The sequence below is a fragment of the Colius striatus genome, chromosome 4 (assembly GCF_028858725.1).
Source record: "Colius striatus isolate bColStr4 chromosome 4, bColStr4.1.hap1, whole genome shotgun sequence".
NCBI classification, from domain to species: domain Eukaryota; kingdom Metazoa; phylum Chordata; class Aves; order Coliiformes; family Coliidae; genus Colius; species Colius striatus.
This window is the reverse complement of record NC_084762.1, coordinates 19,387,865-19,401,389: the sequence shown is the minus strand read 5'-3', so window position 1 is coordinate 19,401,389 and position 13,525 is coordinate 19,387,865. Positions and strand designations below refer to the sequence as shown.

The following is a 13,525-nucleotide window of genomic DNA, read 5'->3' as shown; positions in this document are numbered from 1 at the left end:
CACTTAGAATTAACCCAAAAACTATTTTTAGAGGTACAACAACAAAAATGTGTATTTCAAAGAACAACAAAAATAATCATAGTTAACTGTGGATAGCACTGACAGTATCCTGTGACCACAAAGACTAAGGTTTTCAGGAACTGAGGGTAAATTGTGGCTGACCAACATGACTGCTTGGATTTGTAAACCAGGGGAGAGCAATGAATGTCCTTTACCTCAACTATAGGGAGGTTTTCAGTGCTGATTCCCACAACATTCTTGTGTCCAAGTTAAGGTGTTACAGTCTGGATGAGTGGACAACCGTGTATCTTTTAGACTAGTTGGATACTGGAGCTCAGAGTCTGATTATTGAGCCTTCAGGGATTTATCTTGGGACTCATCCTGTTTCACATCTTTATCAATGACCCAGAGGAAGTAACAGTACTTACTCATGAAGTTTGCAGATGACACTAAACTGGGGAGACTATGTGCTCAAGGGCAGAACTGCCATCCAGAGAGACCTCAGAAGCTTGAAGGAAAAGGCAATCAGCAACTTTATGAAGTTCAATCAGGACAAATGCTATGTACTACATCTAGGAAGGAAATGCCGCAGCCACAGAACAGGGTATAGACGGACTGGCCAGAGAGCAACTCTACCAAAAAGGGGCAAGGGATCCCAGCAGACAGCCAGCTGTGTGCCCTGGCAGCAAGGAAGGCTGAGAGCATTCTGAGATGTATCAACAGTTCCACAGCAGCAGATTGAGGGGAATGGTTGTCTCCCTCTGCTCAGTGCTTGTTAAACTGCATCTGTAATGCTGCACTGTAGTGGGTCTGGGATGGTAGTGATTTTCCACAGCAGCTCCTGCAGTGCTGTGCTTACTGTTGATATCAATATTATGACTACCGCTTGCACAACATCAGGGCTGTCCCTCCAGCACTCCTTCCCCCACCTTCACCAATAGCTGTGGGTGGGCATGATCTTGGGAGGGACTATGGCCAGGACAGCTGACCCAGGCTGACCAAGGAGATATTCCATACCATATGACGTCAGCTCAGTAATATAAACTGGGGGAGAGGAGCAGGAAGGGGAGGCGAGATTCATTTCTGGCCTTCCCAAAGCAACCGCTATGCGTACTGCAGCCCTGCTTCTCAGGAGGTGGCCGGACATCGCTGCTGATGGGAAGTGGAGAGTAACAGCTTTATCTGCTTTTTGCTTCACTTCTCGCTAGTGCAGCTTTGCTGCTTCTTTATTAAACTGTTTTTATCTCAACCCGTGAGACTCCCATCTTATTTTCTCCTCTTCCCTGGCTTGCTGAGGAGGTGGGGGATAAAGCAGTGTGGTGGGCACCTGGCATCCAGCCAGGCTCAAACTACCACATGCACCCAGTCTTGCTCTCACCTCACATACAGGAAAGACAAAGATAACCTGAAGCAAGCTCAACAGAAACCACCAAGGTGGTTGCAGGCTGAAGCACTTGCCCTGTGAGAAAAGGCTGGAGGAGCTGGACTGGTTTAGCCTGAAGAAGAGACAACATTGAGGGAACCCTAGTAGGAGCCACTACCTCAAAGTAGTGGCTGGCAAAACAAGAGATATCAGATATAAAGAAAGAGAGGTTTTCAGACTGGCTTTAAGGAAAAGCTTTGTCCCAACAAGGACAGCCAAGCTATTGAGCATGTTTCTGAGAGGTGGTCTGGTCACCATCCTGGTTTTCAAGACCTGACCAGACAAAGCCATGAGTAGCCTGTTATGATCCCATCGCTGACCCTCTTTCAGCAGGTGGTACTTGATACCTCCTGAGCTTCTTTCCAATGTGAAGGATTCTGTGATCCTGTTGATTAGGTGGTTGTCCATGCTCTCTCCTCTGGAATGGGTACAGGCACAAACTGATAAATGGATGCAATCAGAAAAAAAAGTCCTCCTTTCCAGAAGACAGCCACAAGTGTCTTTATGTATATAGATATGGGGAGACATTTTTATGTTTTAGACTGATTAACATAGACATTTGTATTAGAAGTTTTTTCTCATCTAGGACAACTTGCATAGAGAAGGTTGAAGTTTTTATTAGAAGTTTTGAGATATGGGACACAATAGCAATACTAGCTTTACAAATAAGTCACAAATCCTTGTATCTGGTCATACAGCGTGTGTCATAGGCACTGGGTCACAGTCACCATCTCTTATGTCTGTTTTCTAATGTTTGTCAGTTTTTATCCTTCCTGTGTTCTTTTAGGGTAATCCTCTCTCATAATGTAAAGTGCTGTTCTTTTCTGGACATATTTCTTGGTGATTCTGTTGAAACTCATATTTTATATATTAGCAGATAAACCAAGTACTGACTTGTAGGTTTCATTCTATAGGCTTTTTGTGAAGACTGTTTAGGGCTCTGTTTGATTAAAAAATTCAAAGACACAATCTATGTTAACCAACAGTCCCTTTTTTCTGTTGCCTTATTCTCCTCTCCTCCCTTCCCAGCCTCCAGCCACCACCCCCACTCCCCCAAGAATATCCTGATTCCAGGAATAGGGTTTGCCTTGATTTTAAAAAGCAGGCAAGTGGTGTCATTGTGCTGTAACTTGAGGTGTCAGCTCTGAAAAAGTATGTGGTTTTGGAGTTTGAGGAACACCCTGCTGAGAAAACATTGCATCCACATCCTTCTTGGTCCTGTGTTTAATTAGGCAAGTCACAAGTACTTCCCTATAAAATATTTGCCTCTCAGTCTCAAACACACATCTGTTGTCAATTTTTTTTTATATATGAAATACTAGTTTCATGCAGCTTTTGCCTCACCTTTATTGATGTCTTTTAAAGAGACCTTTATAGAAGAAAAAAAAAGCAAAACCAACCTGTTCCTATGCGACCTGATCTAGGTGAACCTGCTTCTGCAGGGGGATTGGACTAGATGATCTCTAAAGGTCCCTTCCAACCCCTACCATTCTATGATTCTATGATCTATATGGAAATACATATGTGTACACACATATATGTAAAAATAGTCGTTCCTTCTGAAGTAATTTTGTACATGGAGATATCCTCAGTAACACTAATAAAAGTTTAAGCTAAGCTAAAATGGTTTTTTGCAGACATTTTTTATTAATAGAACTTCCACTGTTAAATTCTACATAGTTCTGAAATTTCAGCTAGGCAAATCTTATCCGGTGTACATTTTGCTACTAATAATGAGAAGTTCTTAAAATTCATGCTGTTGCTACCTTAACTTAATAGATGTTAATTGGAAGGGAGAAGTGGTAGGAAAATAACAGGAACAATGACCTTTTATTAGAAGAATCCTTCGCTTGATATAATTTTACCGTATTGTATCTCATTTTTGCATATTCTAACCTTAAATAAAAGCATCATATACTTCATTTGAGAATTATTTATTCACAGTGGGCTTCCTAGAGGTTGACTACTGATCATTTGCCTTAATTTATTAAATAAAAATTAAGCTAATAAGGAAAAATGGATTTTACCTTGTAGGGTTTTTTTAAAAGTCTTGAATATTATAACCTGCTGGTCTCGTCCCCCTTCATCTGTTTTGCTTGCACAGGTCGTATACCCCAGTCCACCTCTTCTGTCATTGTGTAAGTGACTTATCTAATATCACTGATGTGATCCATTAATGCATTGTGTTCATTCACAGTCACAAAGACAAGATGTCAACATATCTGTAAAGCTGTCTTGGAAAGAGGTCTTAAAATCTTTAGTATGTTGTGATACTGGTAAATGCATAATGGTGCTCAGAAAAGTGTTGCATGGCCAGGTTTATTTTGAAGGCATAGTACTGCGTACTTAAAAGCAACTATGTCTTCATGGTATTTCACCTTCTTTTCTTGCACTGTAGTTTATCAGAGCACAGAGATGCAAGTGTGAAGGCTTGAAAAGGAAATGGATTTGTTTCTTATTTTCTGGTCAGGTGTGACATAAGTAAACATTTTGAAATAAAAATATCTAAATCCTTAAGCAGCTATTATTTTCTGCAATACCTCTGTTGCAATTTCATTTCTCCTTAATAGCTACTGTTTCAGAATTTTTCTTCTTCTAGGCTTCATTTTTATGAGGACACAGGTTAGATGTTCGATTGTGCTTCAGGGAAGGAAAAAGATGAACTCTTTGAAGTTGGTGGTGAATGACTATTAAGAAAAATACTGTTTTCTTACTGTAGCTCTGTATTTTTTACTGTTGTTTGGGGGCACTGTTTCTCCTAATGTTAGCACATAGTGCCCATTCCCTGTGAGTCTATGGTAATGTTTTGGCCCTGGTGGTGTTGTCACATTAACCCCCAACTACTCTATTTCCTATTGACATGCATCTGTTGTCTTGTGTAGCCATTCAGCTGGCTCACACTGAGGTCAAATATCAGACTGGTTGTGCTGGTTTGAAGAAGGTAGAGGAAGAGTTTGTGTATATCAGGGAGGGTGGCAAAATTGCTGCAGCCTACCTTAATTCACCTTGGCTTAAACTTGTTGCAGTTTGTGCTGGTTTGGGATATACTCATCATCCATAAAGTACTGCAACCATCTCACTTGCTAGTGTGCTTTTCGTTTGTCACTCTGTCTTTAGATAGTGCTTCTTTTAGGTTGAAGTTGTAAAGTTTTATGAAGGTAGCCATTTATTCTCTGCCACTGCCATTTCTAGTTGTGCCTCCAAATGGTATATGATTGGTTTTGTTGTTTATGCTTATTGAACTGAATATACACACCATTAGAGGAACTGATCAGCTGATGAATCTGTTCATCAACCAAAGAAGAGCTCTTTAAAAAACCCACAATATATATATGTCTGAACTAATAAGTAATCTTACTAGCATGTGTATCTTTACTACACATTACTGTACTTTGAAAAGAGGTCAGTTCTTCATGGACTTGCAGCTATATTGCCACCCTAATGCTAGTACTAGCATTTTTGTACATACTCTGTTCAGAAACTCTTGAATTGTAGAGTGTATTGAGGTTTGGAATTGACATTGCTGCAACGATTGTTGCATCTTAAAAGCTGGGGTTTTTAAAAAAAACAAAAAAAAGCCAACAACAACAAAACCCAAACTACCAGTTTGTTTTTATCTTGACTTAACACTTTTTACATAATTTTTGAAAGATTTGATTGTTGGTGAAACATTCCCCTTGCACCTCTCAATGGGATAAAAAGGATGCTTTGCAGTCACAATGGTATTGAGTTTGAACTTTGAGTTCAGCCCATCCTTATTTCAAGTGAAACACTGAATCCCAGTTAAACCTTAGCAGAGGAGCACTAAGATATAGAGCTATTCTTGAAAATGTGTTTAGAGAATTCTGGAGATATATTGATTTATCTGTAGACATAAGGTTGTGTTTAAGCCTATGTGAAAAAAAAAAACCTTCAGTGGAGTGTTAAAGTTCAAAAAGGTTTAAAGAAACTGTAAGAGGAGAAAACTGCAATTTTCTGGCTATAGATAAAAAGTAGTCTGATAATGTTTTCTAAGTAGATATCTTTTCTTTTTCAACAACTGTTGAGTGTAATGAGAAGAGAGAAAAAATTGAACAATATGTATGCACCATATGTCCAAAACAAAACAAAAAATCCCAGTCTGTAGGTGTTGTACTGAACAAGCATTTGGTTTAGGCCTATCTATCTTTTTTTATGTAGATAGCATTTACTCATTTGTTTTGCTTCTTGAAAGACTTGAACCCAGTAATATATATTTGCTGTTTCTTATTATTGTTTCTCTTTTAAGCTAAAAAAACCCCCCACTATTTAAATACATATTTATATATGAAAGTTCTTTGCATCTTTTGGAAACGTTTCCCTTCTTGCAGAACATATTATAAGCTTCTGCACAGTTTAACCCTACATATCTATATGGTGTCATTTGAAATCCACATTATCAAGCAACAAAATTATTCTATATCTTAATGTTTTGGGGTTGTTAATTATCTAGAAGAAATAAGCAGCTTTCTGTTGAAATCTTGCTAGGACAGCAGCTGCAGCTAAGAATGAGCTTCCATATTTAATACATTCTATTAACTTCACACATAGAAACACACACTCACAAACCCCAGTGTCATGTTATAGGTGAACAGGACCTAATTAAAGGCACACACCATCTGCCAGTGTGCGACAGCAGGATGGCACTCCATAATCATCCTGATTCCTCTGACTGAAATGTATTATTTAAGAGCTCAGAGAGAAAATAGCAGGTGGAGGCTGCATTAGGGGCTGCATAGCACCATCTGATGGTGTGGAGTGCCACTGGCTATTCATCTTTCCTCTGCTTCCTGACCACTCCGTGGTCTTCTCCTCTACTCTTATTTTTATTTTTCAGCATCATAATTGAAGTATTTGATGATCATGTTTCACTTTTATACAAGATTGAAAATGTTGGATGAAATGTTACGTGTGGTGTTTACTGCAGCCTATTTTTTTCCTTCCAGTGCTACACATAGGGTTTTACTTTCTATAATAAAAACGATACTGATGCGATGTGGTAGTAGAGAAGTGGGACATTATCAAGATGGAATCATACAGTCATAGAATTGTTTGCTTGGAAAAAACCTTTAACATCATTGAGTCCAACCACTAACTTCACACCACCAAGCCCACCACTAAACCATGTCTCTCAGCATCTTAGCTATGTGTCTTTTAAAAATCTCCCAGGGGTGATGACTGCACCACCTCCTTGGGTAGTCTGTGCCAGTGTCTCACAACCCTTTCACTGAAAAAGTTCTTGTTAATATCCAACCTAAACCTCCATTGGTGTAACTTGAAACCATTTTCTTTTGTCCTGTTACCTATTACTTGGGAGAAGAGACTGACTACTACCTTACTACAACCTCCTTTTGGGTAGTTGTGGAAAATGATCATGTCTCCCCTAAGTCTCCTCCAGGCTAAACACGCCCAGTTTCCTCAGCTACTCCTCATCAGACCCTTCCCCAGGCCCTTCCCCAGCTTCATTGCCTACCTCAATGTCTTTTTTGTAGGGAGGGGCCAAAACCTTAACATAGGATTTGAGGTGCAGCCTCACCACTGCTGAGTACAGGACAATAACTTCCCTGGTTTTCCTGGCCACACTGTTTCTGATACAAGCCAGGATACCATTGGCCTTCTTGGCCAGCTGGGCACACTGCTGGGTCATGTTCAGGTGGCTGTCGATTAAAAACCTGAGGTCCTTCTCCTATGGGCAGCTTTCCAGACACTGCCCCAAGCCCGTAGCTTTGCCTGGGATTGTTGTGACCCAAGTGCAGGACCTGGCACTTGGCTTTGTTGAGCTGCATCCAATTGGCCTCAGCCCATTGATCCAGCCTGTCCAGGTCCCTCTGAATAGCCTTCCTGCCCTCAAGCAGGTCTATGCTTACACCCAGCTTGGTGTTATCTGCAAACTTAATGAGGGTGCACTTGATCTCCTCATCCAGATCCTTGATAAAGATGTTAAACAAAACAGACTACAGCACTGAGCCCTGGGGAACACCAATGGTGACTGGTTGACAGATGGATTTAACTGCATTCACCACCACTCTGTGGGCACAGTCATGCAGCCAGTTTTCCATCTAATGATGAGTACATCTGCCCAAGCCACAGATAGCTAGTTTCTCCAGGAGGATGCTATGGGAGACCGTGTCAAAGGGCTTACAGAAGTACCAGAAGGTCATATCCTCATCCACTAAGTGAGTTACTTTGTTGTATGTCAGTTTGGTCAAAGAGGACCTGCCTTCACAAAGCCATGTTGTCTGGACCTGAAGCCTTAGTTTTCCTGTATCTACCTCAGGATGGCACACAGGATAGTCTGTTCCATAACCTTCCCCAGCACTGAGGTCAGGCTGACAGGCCTGTAGTTCCCAGGAGCCTTCTTCTGGCCCTTCTTGTAGATGGGTGTCACATTTGCCAACCTCGGTGCAGTGGGACCTCCCAGGTGAGCCAAGACTGCTGGTAGATGATGGAGAGTGGCTGGTGAGTACTTCCACCTTGGTATCCTCAGTTGGATCCTATCTATTCCCGTAGACCTGTATGTCAAGGTGAAGCAGCCAGTCCATTTCCCGTGGACTAAAATGTCTTCATTCTAGTACCTGTATGTGTCTTCTGGGTTAGGGGGCCATGTGCCTAGAGAACAACTAGTCTTACTGTTGAAGACTGAGGTGAAGAAGGCATTAAGTACCTCAGGATAAAGAGCCCTTAGCCCTCCTTTTGTCACTAATATATTTATAGAATATTTTGCTATCATCTTTTACAACAGTGCCCAACTTGAGTTCCAGTTATGCCTTGGCCCTTCTAATTTTTTCCTTGCGTAACATTAGAACCTCCTGAAGTCCTCCTGAGCTGCCTGACCCTTCTTCCAAAAGTCATAAACTCTTTTTTCTCCTAAGCTCCTGCAGAATCTCCCTGTTCAGCCAGGACAGTCTTCTGCCCAGCTCACTCATCATTTCTTGCACATGGGGACAGCTTGATCCTGCGCCTTTAAGATTTCCTTCTTCAAGGATGTCCAGCCTTCCTGGACTCCTTTGCCCTTCAGGACTGTCTCCTAAGGGACAGTGACAGCCAACTTCCTAAACAGGTGTAAGTCTGCCTACTGGAAATCTAAGGTAGCAGTTCTGTTGACTCCCTTCTTTTCTTCTCTGAGGATCAAGAACTCAGTCACTTTGTGATCACAGTGCCCAAGATAGTCTCCAACAATTACATGTCCCACAAGACCTTCTCTGTTCACAAACATCAGGTCCAGCAGGATGTCTTCCCTCACTGGCTCTCTCACCAGCTATGTGAGAAAGTTATTTTCCATACACTCCAGGAACCTCCTGGACTGTTTCCTCTCTGCTGTGTTGTATTCCCTGGTAAGTTGAAGTTCTCCATGAGGACAAGAACCAGCAATCTCAAGACTTTTTGTAGCTGCCTGTAGAATATTTCATCAACCTCTTCATCCTGGTTGGGTGATCTATAACAGACTCTTAGCATGACATCTGCCTTATCGTCCTTCCCCCTCATTCTTAGCCATAAATACTCAACCCTATTATCACCATCATTGTGACCTCTAAACACTCAAGGTACTCCCTAATGCAGAGCGCTACCCTTCCACTTCTCCTTCCATGCCTATCCCTTCTGAAGAGTTCATAGCCATCCAGTGCAGCACTCCAGTCCTGTGACTTACCTCATTGTGTTTCTATAATGGCAACTATGTCATACTTTCCTTGTTGCACAATGGCTTCCACCTCCTCCTGTTTGTTGCCCATGCTGCATGCATTGATGTAGATGTATTTCAGATGGGTTACTTATCTGACCAGCTTTTAGGGGGAACAAGTCCTACATGACCATTTGCAGAGGTTTCTGTGGCTTCCAACATATTAACCCTTGCCTGCCTGCTGCTACAAGGATACTTCCGCTGCAGCGATATAAGGATGTCAGCAGCAGACCATCCCTCAAATACTGGTGTGCTGCTTCGAGACTTACCTATGTTAAACTTTGTTTTGCCCCTTTGCCCCTTCAAATCTATTTTAATCTAGTCTCTGAGCAGGATCGCTTTACTACCGTTTCTCCTTCCCCCAGCCCAAGCACGTGAGTAGTGCAAGTATCTTCCGCTCAGTCTGAAACATTTATTTTTATATTGAAATTGACCCTAATTTTTATTTAGTAGTACACTACAGTCTGCATAAAGGTTCTTTACTGAGTTGAAAAAAGAGAGATTTGAAGGTAGCTGCAGCTTTGGACGTTCCTCTATGAAAGCAGAGATCGTAACCTCTTCCTACTTGCAGAGATCGTGTCCTCTTACTGTTTCTTAGTGGAGAGATGGATATGGAGGTGTTGGGCTGAGAGGTGAAATATACTTTATCAGGAAAGAGCTCTTTTTATTATGATCTACTGTTATTGACTGCTAGTGTACAAGTTCAGAACGTGTGATATATTTAGCCCAATGACCTTTCAAGTATAAGGAGTAAGAATAGTTGCACCGCTTGAAAATAAATAGGGGGATGATTTTTTTGATTCTTAGACTTTTCATTATGTTCCTGTTCTTTGCTATATCCATAGCAATATCCAACAGTATGTTTGCTGCAATTACAATCAGTAAGGACTGGACTGATAGGTGAAATATAAAATTTCCAGTAAAGCCACTTTTTAGATTGCAATTCGGGCAGGACAAGACTCTGAATAAGAAGATACCTGTATAAAACTGGGAAAGAGATATACATATATATATATATATATATATGTATATGTATGTATGTATGTGTCTTTCCAAAGACCAGCATTTTTAAAGAATGTTGAAATGTGATAAGCTTTGGTATATCTATGAATACACATATTATTCTTTGTGTTTAGAACATATGCCATCAGAAGGATAAGGGATGCCTTCAGAGAAAACAAGAATGTAAAGGATTCTGAAACAATAGAAGAACTAGTGAATAAAGCCAAAGCCAACCTAGAGGTTATTCATCGGCAGGTATGTTTATTGTTTCATTTTATCTAAGAGTTGTACTTTCCTCAATTAACTGTCTTATGCCACTACAGATCAAAAGAAAATTATCCTTGTTTAAAACATCTCTGGATGAACAGTAGTTTTTGTATGTCTGTATTTGAGAAGGTGGGAAACCTCCGTTTATCTGTGATGATTTCTGTTGTGGTTTAACCTCAGCCACCAATGAAGCACCACACAGCCTCTCACTCACTTCCCACTCCCCTCTGTCTCCAGTAGGATGGGGAAGAGGATCAGAAAAGAAAACAAAACTTATAGGTTGAGGTAAGAACTAAATAATAACAATGTAATAACTAAACTAAAATGTAATAACAACAATAAGAATAAAGTGTAATTATAATTGAGAGAAACAAAACCCAAAGAAAGAGAAGGAATACACGGTGCAATTGCTCACCATCAACTGAAAAATGCTGGAGCAGCGATCCACCCCTCCCCACCATCTTCCCCTAGTTTCCATACTGGACATGATGCCCTATGGTGTAGAATAGCCCTTTGGAAAGTTCCAGTCAGCTGTCCTGGTCATGCTCCTTCCCACTTTCTTGTGCATCGCCAGCCTACTCACTGGCAGGGAAGGCTGAGAGACAGAAAACGCCTTGATGCTGTGCAAGCAATAACCATAAGATCCCCGTGTTATAAACATTCTTCTCAGCATAAACCCAAAACATAGCCCTGTACCACCTGCTAGTAAGAAAAACTCTCTCCCAGCCAAAGCCAGGACAGTTGCAATGAGAGATTTACGGGTGCTTGTTCCGTTAAGCAGAACAGGCATTGCTGTCAAAAGCTTATATGCTCTTCAGTTACTTTTGGTGTTGTCTTAAAATCTTTTCACTCTGTTTCTTTGTTCTGCCCTGATTTTCCTTTGAATATTTCCTGTAGCTCATGTGTATTAGATTCCTTTCCTCCTCCCATTATGGGTTTAGAGTGGCTATGACACTCACTCCAAATAGTCTTGCCCTTCTGTATTTGTTATTGCCTATCTTCAGATACAGTGTTGGAACAGCATCAGAACAAGAAAATCCTAAAGTGAGTCAAGTAAATGCTAAATTGTGTCTAAGCAGGGTGATAGATTTTTCTTTGGGAAAAGCTGAGTTGCTAGCAATATTTTTCTCTGCTCTTGTCTGAATAGCATTCATAGCATCCCTTTCCTGCCACTGGTTACTGTATTATTTAAATATAAACTATACTTTGTTGAACTTTAGATATTTTATTACTTCTCATACATACCCACTGTCTGTCTACAGTGACCACTGGAAATTTGATGAAAGCAATGTTCTACATCTAAACTTTCTAAGGGCACTTGCAATACTGAAGTTGTTCCTCCTTGCAAAATCTGCACTTAATGCCCCCAGTCAGAGTTCAGTAGTACTTTTATTAAATATCAAATAAATATATGCACTGATTCCTTCATGGGCAATTTTAACATGAATCTTTTGACAACCAGTAGGTCTGTTATTCTTATTTTTGTAGAAAGCTGGGCCCTTTCATTTGCCAATTAAGAATGAATGTTTTGGGGCAAGTTTAAGTATTTCTTATTAATTTCTTCTTCCAGGAACAGGGCTTTTTTTTTTTGTGCTACCATAGCTTTGCAATGTTTTTTTTTAACCCAAATACTCCTATTTTTGTATTTTAAAAGTGTTTCTCGAAGAAGCCATTCAAAGTAGATTGATTCAATGTAATTACATTTAAATGTTGGATTCTTTTTTCTCATATCTGTAGATGATGGGCAACATTTTCCACTCTTCTTTTTGAGGTTTTATGTTGGAGAGCCTTGATATCCAATATTCTTCAGGGAGGTATTAGAGGCTGGAGAAGACAATGAAGGAGAGGATGTCACAAGAGAAGAATCAGACATCACTCAGTTTTGAGCTGGTAGTTAATTTCTTGAGTTCTAATCAGTAAATTTAGGTATTTTAAGTATTTTTAAAGGACAGGTGTATTAGCAGTCAATACCCTACTATTTACTACTCTTAAAGTTAGTATGGGTTATAAAGATTATCTCTTAAGCTTACTATACGTGTCTTAAATGTTGCATGCAGGGAAGGGATCTCTCAACCTTGAGAGGTGTCCCTACTGAGGAAGTCAGTGCCATGCAGTCAGCTGCTGTGCAGGCAGAGCTCAACAGCCCCTCATGGCTGCAGATACATATAGCCTAAATCAATTGATCTGTAGTCAAATTTTTTGCTGCGTTACAGTTGTTTTGGCCTCTTATCAGCACAGTTTCCAGCCAAACTGGGTAATTTTTGGGATTTGTTGCTGAGTTCTCACTGAGAGCCTCACACAATAGGATTAACTTTCATTAGGCCTACTTGCTGAGCATCTGCCTGGACCAAAGTTCGATCAGTTCAAACACGAGGAGTGCATCCATCACAGGAGATGACAGAAGATAAGAATGCACAGGGTCAGATTTTGCCACTTACAGAAATACGCCTTAAAAAAGTAACCATCTGTGGTCATGGGATCACCCATACTAAAATGATACAGAATATCTCTTCTGGATTAAAGCTATGATAAATTCCTGTCAGCTTGTCAGAAAGTGCTCTGTAATGGTTGTAAGAAAGAATGTAAGCATTATATTTTTGATAAGTCAGGAAAATATTAGTGAGGCTACCACGGTAACTGTTTTGCCATGAAATGGGTGGCTGAAGTGTACTAAATTTATTTTTATTTTAAAATATCTTAACTAGGACTCCACACAAGTCTTTTTTTCTGAAAAGAATTTGATTTCCAGGTGTCAAAGCACTTGAAATAGGTGGGAAATATTGTTCCCATGTTACAGATATGTATCTGGGATTCTCAACTCAGGATGCTGATTTCTGATACCTTAGTTTGGAGTGCCTTGATTTGATGTGGTCAGGATTTGGCTCATGCTGATTCTATGAGTCTAAACAGTAAAATGCACTTCTAAGTCAGATGCTAATTAAAACTTTTCCAGCTTTTCTTTTGAGGAAACATGGTACTACTGACTCATTATAATGAGTCTGGGACAGATTTCAAAATAAAACTTCTCTCTCCTGTCCAAGTCCTGTGAACACCCAGATTACCTTGTTACTGTAGACTCTGAAAAAAGACACCATTTCTCTAAAACAGACTCTTGAGAGGAAAAACTCTTTTCCTTC

General features: G+C 40.3%; 1 protein-coding gene across 13 annotated transcripts in view; it reads left to right on the top strand.

Moving 5' to 3' along the window:
• LYRM4 (LYR motif containing 4) overlaps window positions 1–13,525 on the top strand; it is a 96,289-nt gene that overhangs the window by 14,532 nt on the left and 68,232 nt on the right. For 6 of the 13 annotated variants that reach the window (XR_009818672.1, XR_009818673.1, XR_009818670.1 and 3 more), the window contains exon 2: window positions 10,256–10,376. The exons of 1 other annotated variant lie outside the window; for it this stretch is intronic. Coding sequence is in view for 4 of the 12 variants with exons in the window: in XM_061995660.1 (XP_061851644.1) it covers window positions 10,256–10,376 (121 nt within the window). In the remaining 8 variants the exon portion in view is untranslated. Of the gene's footprint in view, window positions 1–10,255; window positions 10,377–10,517; window positions 10,674–12,159; window positions 12,279–13,525 lie in introns of those variants that run through there. 6 more of the 13 variants (XR_009818666.1, XR_009818668.1, XR_009818667.1 and 3 more) reach the window with 4 other exon arrangements.